This window comes from Trachurus trachurus, assembly GCF_905171665.1.
Source record: "Trachurus trachurus genome assembly, chromosome: 10".
NCBI classification, from domain to species: Eukaryota; Metazoa; Chordata; class Actinopteri; order Carangiformes; family Carangidae; genus Trachurus; species Trachurus trachurus.
Genome location: NC_139894.1, coordinates 4,529,911 through 4,547,938, shown reverse-complemented (window position 1 = coordinate 4,547,938; position 18,028 = coordinate 4,529,911). Strand labels below are relative to the sequence as shown.

Genomic DNA, 18,028 nt, shown 5'->3' with positions numbered 1-18,028 from the left:
CTATGTTTTGTTGCGGCGTAACACTGACGGAGTGACAACCAGTGGTTTTCAAAGCATGTGTTATTTTCACTTTATTCAGATCACATGGTTTACATCAGATACATCAGATCAGCAATATTTTCATTAATCCTGCATGTAATCAAATGCAACTTAAAGGGATCGGCAACATTTTCTTTCGTGTCTTGCCTCACTTCCGAGTCCATGACCAGCAGATAGACACCATCCTTTCGACTGTGCGTGCAGTAACAAGGGAGATAGAGCCGTATCGCCCGTAATTAGCTTAGCTCAATCACTGGAAGTGTATGGGTAGTGTTAGCCTGCCTTCTACCCGAGCCGAAAGCAGCAGTCAGAAGCTGATTTAATTTTAGCTCTAAACTCTGTAAATATATCACTTTATCGACATTTCAAACATTTTTAGGCGAGAAAGTAGCCGTTTAGATCAGCAGTGTGTCGATAATTTGTCTAAATACCTGTTTACAATTTTGTTTGGACGAATTCGGCGCTACTCAAGCTAGCCGTTGTGACCAACGCACTTCCGGTTACTTTCACAAAATAAAACACCCGTTGCCCTTTACATACAGAAAACCATGACAATAGAATTTGTGCTTTTACTTTGAAATAGGAAGCTAACCTACCCTCGATGTAGCTAGCTTGAACCAGAATAAAGCGTCTTAGCTTGAACCCTCCGTTTTGACCGATCTCTTCCCGTTAGCGGCATTTGACCGCTCAAGATGCCTTACCGAGAGTTTTGTCAGCTCTGAGACGAAGATCGGCCCGCCGGTTTCCGTTTAGAGTTGCTGAAGAGTTTCTCTGATGACTTTAGGTGGAGGCAGGCTAACACTACCCATACACTTCCAGTGTTTGAGCTAAGCTAATTAGCGACTTTAGGTGGAGGCAGGCTAACACTACCTATACACTTCCAGTGTTTGAGCTAAGCTAATTAGCGGAGCGCCAGCTCTGCCCGTATCTCCCTTGTTACTGCACACACAGTTGAAAGGATGGTGTCTATCTGCTGGTCATGGACTCGGGAGTGAGGCAAGACACGAAAAAAAAATGTTGGCGTATCCCTTTAAAGTTAATTTACAGTCATGAGCTTCAAAGCTCACAACATTCAGGTTGCTTTCTGGACCTGTTGTTATACTCAGAGCTGTTTTTCCGCTCTTGGCTTTTGCTCGCCATCGCCCACCATTGATGTAGGCCTAGTGTTTGTTTGTGTGCATGTTGTGGTGCAGACTCGTGACAGAGCTGCAGCTTGTTTTCCTGCCGTCGGGAGTCGGGGTCACTACTGTTTGTGTTGGAGTCAGCGATATGTGGGAGCCGACGGTGTTGATCCCCAGATTAAAGCCAGAACAAAAAGAGGCCAGACGGCAACACAGAGCCTGTTGTCTATATGACGACAGCACGCCGATGCCGAAGATCACACTCACAAAGGTCGTGCACACAGACACACCACCGGTAATAGCCAATCAGAGTGACAGAAAATACTCCAGCTCCTCTTAGACAGTTTCACTTTGGGTTTGGTTCCAGTATGGTTGGCAGGATCTTTCTGCTCCTGTGTGTGGCGGCTTTCTTCTCTACAGGTAAGACTGGCTCAGGTGTCCTTTAATGGGACTTGTTGCTGTGGTTACCAAGCTTGTTATACGTTCTGCCACTTGATGTTTACTCAGGTGACCAAGCTTATAAAGTGATAGTTCACCCAAAATTCAAATTTCACTCATTATCTACTTACTCTCATGTGGACTAAGGGCTGGGAGAAGTTTCAGAGTCCTCCGTGGCTTCTCTGAGTTACAGCGGGGCTCCGTGCAGCACTGCATTGAGAACGGAGCTCACTTTTCTTCGTCCAAAAAGACACACCACATTACAGACGAGCACTATGGAGGTATTTGGATGTTTTTTGGTGTGTCTTTTTGGACAAAGAAAAGTGAGCTTCTCCCAACCCTTAGTCCACATGAGGGGGAGTAGATAATGAGTGAAATTTGAATTTTGGGTGAACTATTCCCTTTAAGGTCAACTCATGCAGATGAAACTTCAGAGTCTAGTTTGGATGGAAAAACATTGTGAGATTTTCTGCTCAGAAGAGACACCAAGGTAGTGGAACAAATTGTTGTCCGAAACTTTCATCTTTCTGGCATGACATTCTTGATTGTCTGAAGTATATGTTTCAAATGACTATACAATTTGATGTCAGCTCAATTTATTCTTGTTCCATAGCATTACATATCCAATCCATAGCAGACAAATATCTAATGAAGATATTATTGATTGGAGCAAAGAAAGCTATAACCAGGAAATGGCTACGACCCAACACACCAACACTGGAAGACTGCGGGACTGTTCAGGAAATCTACATCATGGGAGAGACTGACATTCGCTCTAAAATTGCATTCGGAGAAATTTAAGAGTTTGTGGTCCAAGTGGATCAGATATAAGATCACGGAGACCTGAACTGCTTTAAGTACCTCTATTTTGGCTTGAAGTACCAGTCTAGTCTATTAATCTTGATGGAAAAATTAGTAAATGTGACTTCTTTTGTTCAAATGTTCCTATTTAAAACATTGTAAAATTAAAGGGAGTAGGCTAATAGCTTGGAGAATATGTTAGCACAATTGTCCAAATACATGTTTTTGTTTGGCTCTGTATGTGTGTAATGGTGCTGAAATGACTTTTTATGTTTCTCCCTGATAAAAAAAAAAATTAAAAAGAAAAAAAAGACAAAAAACTTCAGAGTCTCGTCCAGTAAGAGTGGATTTAACCTGTTGAACTTGTCTCTGTTAGATGCTGAAGATGAGTCCAGCCGCTACAGGAGGGTAAGAAACAAAACACGTCTGCAAGTTTCACAAACATCACAACTAAAGGAAATTAAACAGAATCGTTTTAATGTCTGGTGAGGACCACAAACCTGTAAGTGTTTTGTAAATCTCCACACTGTCCCCAGCATGTTGAAGGTTTACAGTAGGTTTTTACTTCATGCAAGAAAAACCTGGCTCAGTGTTTGTCCTTCAGGTGGTTGTACTGTGTTGCCCTACAAAGGCAAAGTGCAGTATCTGTAAAAATGCCAAACTGAGAAAAACAGCTTTTTGTGTTTTTCATTGTCAGGTTAAGCATCAAATTATAACTACCAAGTCTATAATTGATTAGATAAAGGTGGACTGAATTAAATGTATTTGTCTTTCTGACCAATTTTGACCGTTTTATGGCAGATACTGCACTGTTGCCTTGGTTTTCATTTCATTTCATTTCTTTATTTATTGAATTGGGACAGTGCACATTCATCAACAGTGATGCATTAAGCATCAGTGTAAATGTGCCGGACTTAGCACAACTGCAAAATTTAAGCCGCAGTCCCAAGGCAGGTTTCTTCAAAAAAAAAAAAACATAAATATAGAAGACTTTAAAACCTTGTGACATCATACAATGGACAATTACAAAACAGAACACAGACAGACAATATCAAGGCAAAACAGACGCAGACAAACAGAATAAGAACAGACAATTTCAACCCAAACATATAGAACAATACTGTATACCATATGCCCCGGGAACAGACATCAGATTAAAACAGTATTTATGCTGTATGGGTACATGTCTGATTTGTTTTTAACCAATGTTTGAGATTTTTTTTTAGTTTCTGATGTGTTTTGGTGCAGATACAGCACTTTGCCTTGGTTTCACAGTGCCTTTTTTTGGATAGACAGCAAAATAAAAAGCCCAATATCTCTGGAAATTTTAACAGTACCAATATCAAATTCTATGAGATTGAAGAGAATCTGCCACACTTTTGATTGTTCAAAAAAAAAAAAGGAAAAACTTTTCCTTTGTGGGGCAGTATAGTCCAATCCGGACCACGGAGAGCCTAATGCAGATGAACAAGATGGAGGAGACTTTGTTGCAGTGATGAAAATCTGAATTCACGACACTTGGTTTTTGACTATGACTTTAAACTCACCTAAATAAACATGAATCTACCTGTGTTTATTTCACATGTCGTCAATCTGGTGGTTTTTACTTTGAACAGATCTGTTAAAGACACAGTGACAGTGACTCACTATGTGGAGATGTGAAGGCCTCAGATATGATACTGTAACTGACGGACATAAACATACTTTAGATTGTTGTTTGTGATTGTTTCTCTGCAGCCTTCGTGTCTGGGGAGGAGACTGACTCTGCCGTGTCCTCTGAACTACTCTCCAGTGTGTGGGAGTAACGGCGTGACCTACCCAAACGAATGTGCATTATGTGCAGACAGACAGTGAGTCGACATTGTCATTATTTGTATATTTCATCATAACTTACATACGTTGTGATATCATACTTGGACAAATGAAGAGGTGAAAATCCTGACACGACTGCAAAAACTCAAACTCTCTTATTTCTTGTCAAAATGTCTCATTTCTAGTCAAAGCTAATCTCTTTCCACTTAAAATAAGACTCATCGCCTAAAAATGAACTTGTTTTCAGATAATTTTCACTTGTTTCAAACAAATTTTCACTTGAAATAAGTAGAAATCATCTTTTCTATAAATTATTGTTGTGTGATGTTTATATTCCTCTTGTTTCATTCTGTTTTTTTCTCTTTTATCCTGTTGCTATTTGCTGCTGCTGCACAAATGTAAATTTCCCCACTGTGGGACAAATAAAGGAATCTTAACTTAACTTAACTTAACTTAAAAATCTGCCAGTGAAAGCAGATTTTTTTGTGCTTGTAATAAGAAAGAAAAACTTGCTCCACTATCAGATCTTTCTACTTATTTCAAGTGAAAATCTGCTTGAAAGAAGTAAAAAGTGTCTAAAAACAAGCTTTTACTTATTAATGCGAATCTTATTTTGAGTAGAATTAGATCAGTTTTGACTAGAAATGACATTTTGACTGGAAATAAGACAAATATTCTTGGTAAGATTGTGAGTTTTTGCAGTGCACTGGGTAGGAGGGCGTGGTCCACTTGGTCCATTGATGATTATTGATTATTTATCTGCAGGGTGAACAATGCTGACATCCTGATCGTGAAGGACGGACCCTGCTGAGGAAAACACAACACGGATGACATCGCCACCACACAAAGCTTTGACTGCTATTGTGAATGTAGTTGTTAGGTGTTAATTAGCAGTAGCACCCTCACATCTGGCTGCTCATTTATCATCTACATTTATTTTATAATGGTTTGTTTTATATTTTCTTATCTTTGTAAATGATTTTTTTCCATTGAAATGTTAAAAAAATAAATATATTCTGCTCTTTGCTTGATCTTTCCTGAATGAAGTTATTGTAATAATCAGTCAGCAGGCTCACTGTTGCTTGTGGCTAACTTAAAGGAGCGGTACACTGCAAAAACTCAAATATCTTACCAATAATATTTGTCTTATTTCTAGTCAAAATGTCATTTCTGGTCAAAACTAATCTCATTATAGTTAAAATAAGACTCATCACATTAAAAAGCAGCTTGTTTTTAGACACTTTTTCCTTCTTTCAAGCAGATTTTCACTTAGAATAAAGTGATAGTGGAGCAAGTTTTTCTTCCTTACTACAAGCACAAAAAACCTGCTTTCACTGGCAGATTTTTCTACTTAATTTCAAGTGAAAATATGTTTGAAACAAGTGAAAATTAGCTAAAAACGTTTTTCACTACAGACGTCAGGTTGGAGATTTAACAATAAATAGAAACATGAAGAAGCAGATTCAGCTTTTTCTGAGGCTCTTTCATATTTGTTATCTTATTAATCGCCACACGAGGGCGCTGCAGCTACAATGAAAGATCTCTGAAGACTGAAGGTGTCATAGTGAAGATCTTCAAGGTTTTTCTTGTTCAGAGGTAACTTCAGACTCTTAGATAACGAGCTTCTAAACATTTGGACCCTTCATGATCCAACATGAACCAGTTTCCACCAGGAATGAAAACAACACGCTGGTGAAAGACTGGGAAAGTGTTGAGTGAACAGAACCTCAGGACCAAACAACCGACGGCCGTCTGCCTGACTGCACCTGAATGCAACACCAGTGCCTCCGTCCTTCCTCACACTACACAGTGGTGACAGTTTTAACAGGCCGAGCCCACAGCTCCGCTGAGTTTCCGTGGTTACCTACGGTCACGCTGCCACTCAACGTAAAAAATGGCGATGCAACATGGCCGCCTCGGTTCGGTGCGTCGCCCACTTATGTATTTGTAACGACTTGTAACAACTCATTCTAAGGTACCAGAAAGCTTTCATTTGTATGCAGCTGAGATTCAACTTCAGTGAAATACGTATTTATGAAAGACATATTTGATTTTTGATAATAAAAAGCCAAATAAGTTACACACTGGGGCTTTAATTTTGAAAGGAGGAGGAGCTGAAGGTTTCACATCATTACTGTGAGAGATTTTTCTGATGAAGCTATTTGATCTCTTTTAATCTGTTTCTACATATTTAAATGTCTTGCTGGACTGATGTTAATTTCTCCTGAGTGGTTCCCAGTAGTGATGCGCGGGCCGGGTTTTTTTCCAACCCGCGGGTCCCGCATCTAGAAGTATTCTGACCCGCCCCAGCCCGCCCCGCACCACCGCATCTATTTTCACAACCCGCCCCGACCCGCCCCGCTGCTATTAAACGTCAGACAGCGGCCTTTTTTACTTTGAAAGGGCAGACAGAGGTGCTGTGTTGCCGGTAGCTTGTCAGTGTGGACTGTGGAGCTCATGAGGAGTGAGAGAGTCACAGTGCAGCGTGTAGCAGCCGCGGTGGCCGCCGCCTCTCGTCCTCCCCAGTCCCTGCTCTCTGTGAAACCAACCCCGCTCTGCTGATGCGCCCAGCCGCCGTCTCATCAGGTTCCCTCACACCTCCGCCGGCTTTCTCGTCAACATCAGCGCGGCCCTGATAACACACTCTGAACTTCATCGTCAGTTTTTTTAATGACCCGCCCCGCCCCGCACCGCAAATAAAGTAAAGATTTCTTGACCCGCACCGCCCCGCCCCGCGGGCTGACCCGCGGGCTACGGGTCAGCCCGCGCTCTGCTGCTGGAACATCAGGAGATAAACAGCTGCTGTCACTCACACACTTGACTCCTCCCACCTGTCAGGTGCAGCTTCACCTTTGCTCCATCATTCACAATAAAAGCACAGACACACAGAGCTGCAGTGGGAGGAGGAGGAGCAACAAGGAAACAGAGAGGATCAACCTCACAGTGCAGAAGTGAAACCTAAAGAAGTGAGAGATCGAGGACTGAGAGGAGACAGAAAGTCAAAGTGAGTCCATCAGGAGTTTGTCAACAACACAGCAGAGTCTCTACCAAACACTGGTGAGTACAGCTCATCATATTCACTGTGTGAGCTGCAGCTTTAACACTGAGCTTCATCTCTACTCAGCTGAAGCTTCACTCTCTTCATGTCACACTGACTCTAGTGAACTGGCTCACAACAGACCTCAGGCTGTTTGTCCACAGAGACACTATAGTCCACTTTAAAGTGTCTCTGTGTCTCTGCTCAGGACTTTTATAACTCTCAGCTTCTCTCTACGCTTCACCTCATTTCCTGGTTTTAGAGCCGTCAAGTTATCACCTGCTACAGCTGCATCACTCTCTACTTCCTGCTGCTCTTTCACAATAAAAGCGACATGCTTTTCTTTAAACTGTTTCATGTATAACAGGAATGAGTACACAGGCAGAAAACCTTTTGTTTTGAAATGACAAATCATGTTAAATAATTGTAATTTCAATATTGATCAAATGAAAATAATAGAGCAGTTCAGTCTGCTGCTATTCTTCATTAACAGCTCAGGATAATAGGGATGGATTAGTGTGGTCTTTCCTTCCTCTTCTCTGATTGGTTATTTACACTTCAAATTACTAAGTTTATAAAAGCACAGGGTGGCGTTCAATAACAAAATGTCACTAGGTGTTTAAGGAACTAAATTTAAAACGGCACAAACATCAGACTTGATGTGAATGATATGTTTATAGTACCGTACGACGGCCATGCCCCCTAATCAGAGAATCAGACTCTTGAAGGGATATTCCGGCGTAATTTAACCCATGGTCCAACGAACCGTAACACCGAGCTAGACCTCCCCTCGAGAGATGAAGTCTGCTAACCGCTAGCTTCTCTAGTTGTAGCAACTTTAGCAATGACCGCACCATAACAAACAGTGCAGTATATGGATCCACTATCAACTGATCAAAAAGCCACTTATAGCCACAAATAATGCTCAGAACAGCACCAAACATCATCAACAGTACAAACAGGGTCCCATCACATAATACGAGGCATCAAACATCTGTTAGCTTTGCCTGGTTTCTATTGAAAAGAGACGAAAACAACTCACCCACTCTCCTCCAGTTATACGTTATGCAGCAACTTTCCACGTCCAGCATAGAGTCCAGGCACTGACAACACACGTCCGAGGCCGACTGGCAGCACAAACATCTGTTTTCAGCGGCCACCGACAGGCAGTGACCACACTGACCACTTGATTCCCCCAGGTCCAGCACATATCCTCCACCGGCTCTCGCCCTCTGTCACTTTTCTCCTTAATTTCCAGCACATAGACTCCACCGGGTCCAGCACATAGACTCCACCAGCTCTCTCCCTCTGTCACTTTTCTCCTCCATTTTCTTCAGCTCGTCTTCAGTAAACTCGGTCTCAAACTGATAGGGGCGCCCATCGAAATGAAACCAGTCGTTGTTGTTCTCAAACTGCATAAACTCAGCTGTGTTGTCCCTTCTGTGATGTCTGCTTCACTAAATTACAGACAGTCTCTTCCTGCAACGAATGTCGTCCTGATCGCGCATGTGATGTCGCGGCTAATCTCGCGCTTGTTTACGTGATTCTCTCCCGCAAATAATATAAAGTTAGAAATTCCCAATTCCGTTCATTTCCCAGTGAACACTGAACAGCCGGTGGAGTCTATGTTCTGGACCTGGGGGCGTCTATGTGCTGGAAATGGAGGATAAAAGTGACAGAGGGAGAGAGCCGGTGGAGGATATGTGCTGGACCTGGGGGAATCAAGTGGTCAGTGTGGTCACTGCCTATCGGTGGCCGCTGAAACCAGATGTTTGTGCTGCCAGTCGGACTCGGTGTGTGTTGTCAGTGCCTGGACTCTCTGCTAGACGCGGAAAGCTGCTGCATAGTGTATAACTGGAGGAGAGTGGGTGAGTTGTTTTCGTCTCTTTTCAATAGAAACCAGGCTAAGCTAACAGATGTTTGATGCCTCGTATTATGGGCTGGGACCCTGTTTGTACTGTTGATGATGTTTGGTGCTGTTCGGAGCATTATTTGTGTCTATAAGTGGCTTTTTGATCGGTTGATAGTGGATCCATATACTATGCTATTTGTTATGGGGGGGTCTAACTCGGTGTTACGGTTCGTTGAACCAAGGGTTAAACTTACGCCGGAATATCCCTTTAAAGACACAGGTCGTAATTTTAAATAAATATGCTTGTTTTCTCTCCCTCAGTGTGTAGACATGTCTGCTGCTGGTCACCTGAGGTCTGAAGATCAGTTCCTGTGCTCCATCTGTCTGGATGTCTTCACTGATCCAGTCACCACATCATGTGGACACAACTTCTGTCAGAGCTGCATCACTCAGCACTGGGACGTTAATGTACCATATCAGTGTCCAATGTGTAAAGAGGTTTTCAATGTGAGACCTGAGCTGAAGATCAACAGGTTCATCTCTGAGATGGTGGCTCAGTTCAGACGTGAAGCTCAACAGAAAACCAGCAGCAGCAGCTCAGAGCAACAAGTTTCCAAACCAGGAGAAGTTCCCTGTGACGTCTGCACTGGAACCAGACTGAAGGCCCTGAAGTCCTGCCTGGTGTGTCTGGCCTCCTACTGTGAGACTCACCTGGAGCCTCATCTGACACTGTCAGGTCTGAGGAGACATCAGCTGATGGAGCCTGTGGAGAACCTGGAGGACAGGATGTGTAGGAAGCACGATAAACCTCTGGAGCTGTTCTGTCAGACCAACCAGACATGTGTCTGCATGCTCTGCCCTGTTTTAGACCACAAGACTCATGAGTTTGTTCCTCTGAGAGAAGAATATGAAGGAAAGAAGGCAGAGCTGCAGAAGACAGAGGCTGAAACTCAGCAGATGATCCAGAAGAGACGACTGAAGATTGAGGAGATGAAACAGTCAGTGAAGATCAGTAAAGCTGCTGCAGACAGAGAGAAAGCAGAAGGTGTTGAGGTCTTCACTGCTCTGAAGGAGTCTGTTGACAGAGGCCTGAAGCAGCTCATCAAGGAGATCGAAGAGAAACAGAAAAGCTCAGAGAAACAGGCTGAAGACTTCATCACAGAGCTGGAACAGGAAATCTCTGAGCTGGAGAAGAGAAGCACTGAGGTGGAGCAGCTCTCACTCTCTGAAGACCACCTCCACCTCCTCCAAAGCTTCCCATCCCTGAAAGCTGCTGCACCCACCAAGGACTGGACACAGGTCAGAGTCCGTCCATCTTATGAGGGAACTGTGGGGAGAGCTGTGTCTCAGCTGGAGAAGACGCTCTGTGGACAGATGAAGAAGATGAAGATGAAGAGGGTCCAGCAGTTTGCAGTGGATGTGACACTGGATCCTGATACAGCACATCCTGATCTCATCCTGTCTCGTGATGGAAAACAAGTTCATTATGGTGATGAAGAGAAGGAACTCCCAGACAACCCAGAGAGATTTTCTGAATGGTTTAATGTCTTAGGAAAACAGAGTTTCTCTTCAGGCAGATTTTACTTTGAGGTTCAGGTCAAAGGAAAAACTTGGTGGTATGTGGGAGTGGCCAGAGAGTCGATTGACAGGAAGGGTTGGTTCTCCATGAGTCCTAAGGGTGGTCTCTGGACAATAAGGTTGTATAATGGAAATGAGTACCAAGCTGGTGTTGACCCCCCAGTCCCTCTCAGTCTGAGGTCTGGTCCTGAGAAGGTGGGGGTGTTTGTGGATTATGAGGAGGGTCTGGTCTCCTTTTATGATGTAGATGCTGCAACTCTCATCTACTCCTTCACTGGCTGCCGCTTCACTGACAAACTACAACCTTTCTTCAACCCCTGTGGCAAAAAACGAGGTAAAAACTCTGCCCCTCTGATCCTCTGCCCTGTCAATAAATCTAAGTAGATTTGTCAATCAAACTGGACCAATGGAATTTCATGACAATCAAACTCTTTGTTGTTGAAGAAAATAACTAAATGAATTACGTATTGTGTTTTGTGTCGTGTTGTACTAATATTATTAATTAAGTTGTAGTGAAAAGTGAAGCCTAATACACTGATGCATCAGATTCTAATTGATAATCAATGGCTGATTCTGTATGTCTGAGAGCAGGTGACTTGGTTTGTAAACATAAACAGATTTATTACCTGTTATTTACTGTTCATTGGCTGCTTCAAAAAGGCCACACCCCCTTAGTAATGAGTGTCTGGGTTTTTTTTTTTTTACCTCTTTATTTGGTATTTTTGACACAGACAAATAATTTAAAAAAAAGTATTTTATACAAACATGCAGTGAGTCAGTGAAGTGCTCACAGACACGACATCACCTCTTCATCATGGAGATGAAAACTGCAAATCTGTAAAATTAAATAAATGTGGAAAGTTTAAGGGAATAAAATATTATTTTAAAAGACTTTCACTTGTGTGCTTTTGTTCTTTAGTAAGGGCAAAGCTGTCAATCAAATTGTTTGGGCGGGTTTTTCTGTCCAGAATGAGCAGGGGAAACAGGAAGTGGTGTGGCCCACAGAGGTGTAAAAATGTGATGCAGCCATCTTTCACCTCCTCCCCACTGATGGAGAGTGGGGGCTGTGTGGTTCTTCTGGACCTCCTGGGTCCACAATGAGCTCCTTTGTTATGGTGGTTTACTGTAGGGCCAGGATGTTGGACCTCCAGTCTGTTTCTTTGTGTCCCACCACAGTGGTGTCATCCGCAAAATGGACTCTGGTGTTGGAGGACTGGATGGAGACAAAGTCCTTAAGGAGGTCAAGACTGAAGGCCCTTTCACACCGCGGACGTAACGAATAAACGACACGAAATTGCGAAATATTCGCGGCCAAATATTTCGCATCAAAACCATACACACCGGCGGCGACGCGAATATGCGACGATGCGACAATTAAATTCCAAAGTTTCGCTTTGCGACGGGTGGTTCTTCGCCTCCACGTCATTTCTAATCTGTTAATTATCCCTCATGTATTCGCTGCTACGGTATGCCACTGTTGTCTTGTTACCAACTTCACTCAACACAGCAGCAGCTCACTGTCTGATCACTGATCAATATCTGATCACTGTCCTGACAGTATGGACACACTCTATTGCTATTTCTCCTCTTTCCACTTACCCCCCCTCTTCCTCTCCTCCTCTCTCCTCTTCCTCCCTCCTCCTCTCTTCTCCTCCTCCTCTTCCTCTCCTCCTCCTCCTCCTCTCTTCTCCTCCTCCGAGACACAGGTTATTTATTGTTTACATTAGCGGCCAAGCACGTGTCCATGCGCCCGCATGTCCGTGTGTGTGTGTGTGCGTGTGTCTGTGTGTGTACGTGCCCAGAGAGACGGCAGGTGGAGGGGCTGACTGGCAGAGATGAGAGCAAAGACGGTGAAACAACAACTTCTTTTTCCTGTGAGAGACTGTGGCGGCCCGAGACTGTGCGGCCACCGTCTGTTATGGGAAACAGCTGTGTGTGTTCTGACGTGGTGGGTGTGACGTGGCCGACCTCCTTTTCACGCCACATGATTGGTTGATGCGTTTATTCGCCGGGCGAAAGCTCAGAAAAATCGACCTCGCTCCGAAAAAAAATTGTGCCGCATTTTCGCCGCGAAACATTCGCGGTCGGTGTGAAAGGACCCGTGATGAAAACCGGGGTTCGAAAAAAAATATTGACACGCGAATTATTCGCACGAAAAATACGTCTCCGGTGTGAAAGGGCCTTGAGTCCTGTGGTTCACCTGAGTCCAGGATTGTGGTTGATGATGTCATTTCCTGGTCCTGATACTCTAGTCTGTTGGTGAAGAAGTCCAACATCCATGAGCAGAGAGAGATTTATAGTTTATGACCCAGTTTATGGAGGATGATGGTATCAAAGGTCAGGCTGTGGGCATTGGTCCAGGTTCTTCATGGTGGACCTCACCCAGCAGCTGTCAATCATACATGTGACTCCTCCCACCTGTCAGGTGGAGCTTCAACTTTGTTCCATGTTCACCTGATAAACGCTCACAATAAAATCACAGACACACAGCGTCACCGTCCAGAAGTTAAGACTAAAGAGTTGAGAGGTCGAGGACTGAGACGAGACAGAAAGTCAAAGTGAGTCCATCAGGAGTTTGGGTAACACTTTATTTTAAGGGGTCCTTGTTCCTGTGTATCTACCTAATTAATTACAGTGTAATTACCTATGTAACCGTATGTAATAACATGTACTTACATTGTAAATACATAGTGTATTTTGGTGTACTTACAGGTCCTTGTTACACTTGTAATAAGAAATGCCAAAGTGGCCTCTCTCTTTGCACAAGCATTTCTTATTACAAGTGTAACAAGGACCTGTAAGTACACGAAAATACACTATGTATTTACAATGTAAGTACATGTTATTACATACGGTTACATAGGTAATTACACTGTAATTAATTAGGTAGATACACAGGAACAAGGACCCCTTAAAATAAAGTGTTACCGGAGTTTGTTAGCAACACAGCAGAGTCTCTACCAAACACTGGTGAGTAATGCATTTACTTTTTGGATAAACTGTCCTTGTAAGAGTAGTTTTAATGCAGCATACTTTTTACTTTTACTTGAGTATATTTGTGAGGAAGAAGTGGTACTTTTACTTCATTACATTGAGTTACATTGCGCTCACTACTTATTTTTATCGATCCAATGAACAAACTGTTTTTTGTGTGTTGACAACGATACTTCCAACAGGAGCTTTGTCACATGACTGAGTTTCGTAGCCAGTAATGACATTTGACTCTGTTTCACCAATCAGACAGAGCCACCAACACGACGCGTGAGACACACACACACACACACACACACACACACACACACACACACACACACACACACACACACACACACACACACACACACAGTTTATGGACAGTTCATTGACCTCTTTATGCAAGTAAGATAGTGTGGCTAAATTAGCCTTAATTAGAGTTACTTGTACAGATTTCATTTGTTATCTTAGGTGATGTTCCTTGGCAATATCTGCAGTTGTTCATTGCTATTTTATACTTTTGTGTATTTGATTACATTCATGCCCTGATTATAAAAAAAAGAAAACAATGGTTACTCAAATACTCGACTACTTGAGTTGGTTTTTCACCAAGTATTTTCTTCCTCTTGCTCAAATAAATATTTGGATGGCCACTTTTTACTTTTACTTAAGTGATATTCTTCTAAAGTAAGAATACTCTTACTTGAGTAAAATTGTTGGCTACCCCCCTGTGGTGAGTACAGCTCATCATATTCACTGTGTGAGCAGCAGCTCTAACACTGAGCTTCATCTCTACTCAGCTGAAGCTTCACTCTCTTCATGTCACACTGACTCTAGTGAACTGACTCACAACAGACCTGAGGCTGACACTGACCAAAAACGATTGAAAAAAAGAAAAGAAAAGAAGTGACAGTCTGTTTACCTGACGTGTTGTGCCGCGGACATCCATCATCCAGCCTCCGCGGTCCAGACAGAGAGTCTGCCTCGGCGGACGGACACTCCGCGGCGGGCGGTTGTGGCATGACTGTATGTGTCTCTTGCACCGCGGATGAGAGCGTGGCAACATGGTTGCTCTGTCTGATCCCCCAACGGGGGGGGGGGGGGCAGACTCGGCTCATTTTGGTCAATGGGAAAGGCGCCAAATGCCGATTGTTAGCGGGTCGACCCGCGTTTAGAAAACCGCGTCGACCCGCTAATTTTTGTGGGAAAACGGCTCTAGAGTAACTAGAGGTTGGCAGACTTCATCTCTCGAGTGGGGGACTCGACCATGAATTCAATTTACGCCAGAATATCCCTTTAAAGAGGTACATTGCCACATACTTGACTGGAGTGTGGTGCATTGGATTACTGGTGTTACTCATTGAAGACTGAGCACACAAAGATGAGGAAGGGAAGGACAGATGGAAGTTTGACATATCACAATCGAATTGGCTTGCACGTAATGTTCAAAATAATAGAATGGTGTTTTTCCAGGATTGTCGATTCCACAGGTGATTGACTTCATTTTTGTTAAAACGAAATTAAATTTAAATGCTTGGTTACAATCGAGGTGTGAAGAGGATTTCATGCAATTCATGCATTTGTGTGTTTTTGTGTTTTGTCTCCCTCAGTGTGTCGACATGTCTGTTGCTGGTCACCTGAGGTCTGAAGATCAGTTCCTGTGCTCCATCTGTCTGGATGTCTTCACTGATCCAGTCACCACATCATGTGGACACAACTTCTGTCAGAGCTGCATCACTCAGCACTGGGACGTTAGTGACAGGTGTCAGTGTCCAATGTGTAAGAGGGTTTTTGAAACAAGGCCTCAACTTGAGATCAACAGGTTCATCTCTGAAGTTGTTGCTCAGTTCAGACATGAAGCTCAACAGAAAACCAGCAGCAGCAGCTCAGAGCAACAAGTTTCCAAACCAGGAGAAGTTCCCTGTGACGTCTGCACTGGAACCAAACTGAAGGCCCTGAAGTCCTGCCTGGTGTGTCTGGCCTCCTACTGTGAGACTCACCTGGAGCCTCATCTGACACTGTCACGTCTGAGGAGACATCAGCTGATGGAGCCTGTGGAGAACCTGGAGGACAGGGTGTGTAGGAAGCACGATAAACCTCTGGAGCTGTTCTGTCAGACCAACCAGACATGTGTCTGCATTCTCTGCTCTGTTTTAGACCACAAGACTCATGAGTTTGTTCCTCTGAAAGAAGAATATGAAGGAAAGAAGGCAAAGCTGCAGAAGACAGAGGCTGAAACTCAGCAGATGATCCAGAAGAGACGACTGAAGATTGAGGAGATGAAACAGTCAGTGAAGTTCAGTGAAGCTGCTGCAGACAGAGAGAAAGCAGAAGGTGTTGAGGTCTTCACTGCTCTGAAGGAGTCTGTTGACAGAGGCCTGAAGCAGCTCATCAAGGAGATCGAAGAGAAACAGCAAAGCTCAGAGAAACAGGCTGAAGACTTCATCACAGAGCTGGAACAGGAAATCTCTGAGCTGGAGAAGAGAAGCACTGAGGTGGAGCAGCTCTCACTCTCTGAAGACCACCTCCACCTCCTCCAAAGCTTCCCATCCCTGAAAGCTGCTCCACCCACCAAGGACTGGACACAGGTCAGAGTCCGTCCATCATATGAGGGGACTGTGGTGAGAGCTGTGTCTCAGCTGGAGGAGATGCTCCGTGGACAGATGGAGGAGATGACGAAGACAAAGCTGAATCTGATGATGCAGATGAAGAGGGTCCAGCAGTTTGCAGTGGATGTGACTCTGGATCCTGATACAGCAAATCGCTGGCTCATCCTGTCTGATGATGGAAAACAAGTTCATGATGGTGATGTGAAGAAGAAACTCCCAGACAACCCAGAGAGATTTTCTATTGGTTTTTATGTCATAGGAAAACAGAGTTTCTCTTCAGGCAGATTTTACTTTGAGGTTCAGGTCAAAGGAAAAACTGAGTGGATTGTGGGAGTGGCCAGAGAGTCGGTTGACAGGAAGAAATTAATCACATGGCTTCCTCAGAGAGGTTACTGGACAATAAGGCTGAGAAATGGAAATAAGTATGAAGCTGGTGATGACCCTCCAGTCGATCTCACTCTGAGGTCTGGTCTTGAGAAGGTGGGGGTGTTTGTGGATTATGAGGAGGGTCTGGTCTCCTTTTATGACGTAGATGCTGCAGCTCTCATCTACTCCTTCACTGGCTGCTGCTTCATTGACAAACTACACCCACTCTTCAATCCCTGTGTTAATGATGGAGGTAAAAACTCCGCCCCTCTGATCATCTGTCCTGTCAATCAAACTGAGTAGACCAATAAAATGACTTGTTTTTTTTCATTCTGCCTCAAATCAAGTGCTCACAGACAAGACATAACGTATTCATCATAGAAACAAAAACACTAAATCGGTAAAAGAAAATAAATGTGGAAAAATTAAGAGAATAAAATATTTGAAAAAACAAACATTTTGCCTATTTGTTTTTGTTTTTGTTTTTGTTTTGTTTTTTTCTATTGTATGATCCAAACTGTCAATCAAGTGGTTTTGGACGGGCTTTCCTGTCCAGGACGAACAGGAGAAACAGGAAGTGGACAGACACATCATGATGTCAGTGTGGAGCAGACAGGTGTTTCCTCCTCTGGCAGATCAGTCTCTGCACATCAGAGGGGAGACGATGATGAGGAGAATGATGATGATGATGATGATGATGATGATGATGATGATGATGATGATGATGATGATGATGATGATGATGATGATGATGAAGATGAACCAGTGAGCGTCAGTCAGGCTGTAACACTCAAATCAAAATTATTTATTAGTCTCCCGTGGTAGGAATTTCTCTCGGACAGAGAGCAGTGCTGCTTCACAACAAGACAAAAACAGTACTACAAAAGAACAGCTGCAGGAAAGTACTAATAACATACAGTAAAATATAGGTAAATAGGTAGGTAGGTAGGTAAAGAGACTGAATGATGAGCTGAGGTCCACGCTGCTGTGACATCACCACACTCACACCTGAGCTCTGTTGCAGGTCAGAGGTCTGGTCCTTCTGTAACTATGTCTGTTGTTTCATCTGCCTCAACAGCAGGATCATCTGCCCTTTTACATCCTCCACAGTTTAATCTCCAGAAACCAACAGCCTGCAGGACTTAAGTCTGTTTACAACCGTCTCTGAGGTGGCAAGCCCAATGAAATTGCAAACTATTTAAATTATTATTTTATTAGCAAACTAGAAAAAATAAGAGGAAACATGTCTAATCTAAGTAATGATATATCTCACCTATTAATAAGAAATAAAATCATGAATGGAAAAAACTCCAAGTTTAAACTGGAAAATATAAGCACTAACAAGGTAAAGGATTTCCTAAAAAACTGCAAAGACAAACCATCGGGTGTTGATGGCCTTGAC

The 18,028-nt window shown here is 43.3% G+C and overlaps 2 protein-coding genes across 2 annotated transcripts; both read left to right on the top strand.

Moving 5' to 3' along the window:
* Positions 1-1,454: 1,454 nt before the first annotated feature.
* Positions 1,455-5,237, top strand: LOC310992604 (putative pancreatic secretory proteinase inhibitor). Its single transcript, XM_083980701.1, has 4 exons — positions 1,455-1,580; positions 2,776-2,807; positions 4,137-4,249; positions 4,977-5,237. Exons 1-4 carry the CDS (start codon positions 1,529-1,531, stop codon positions 5,020-5,022), a joined length of 243 nt encoding a protein of 80 aa, XP_083836827.1. The 5' UTR covers positions 1,455-1,528; the 3' UTR covers positions 5,023-5,237.
* Positions 5,238-7,136: 1,899 nt separating this feature from the next.
* Positions 7,137-16,929, top strand: LOC310992948 (uncharacterized protein; the record flags this gene model as incomplete). The annotated part of the gene is made up of 4 exons (XM_083981176.1): positions 7,137-7,268; positions 9,422-11,058; positions 11,855-11,950; positions 15,240-16,929. The coding sequence occupies exons 2-4, from the start codon at positions 9,431-9,433 to the stop codon at positions 16,927-16,929; spliced, it is 3,414 nt and encodes a 1,137-aa protein (XP_083837302.1). The 5' UTR covers positions 7,137-7,268; positions 9,422-9,430.
* Positions 16,930-18,028: the final 1,099 nt, after the last annotated feature.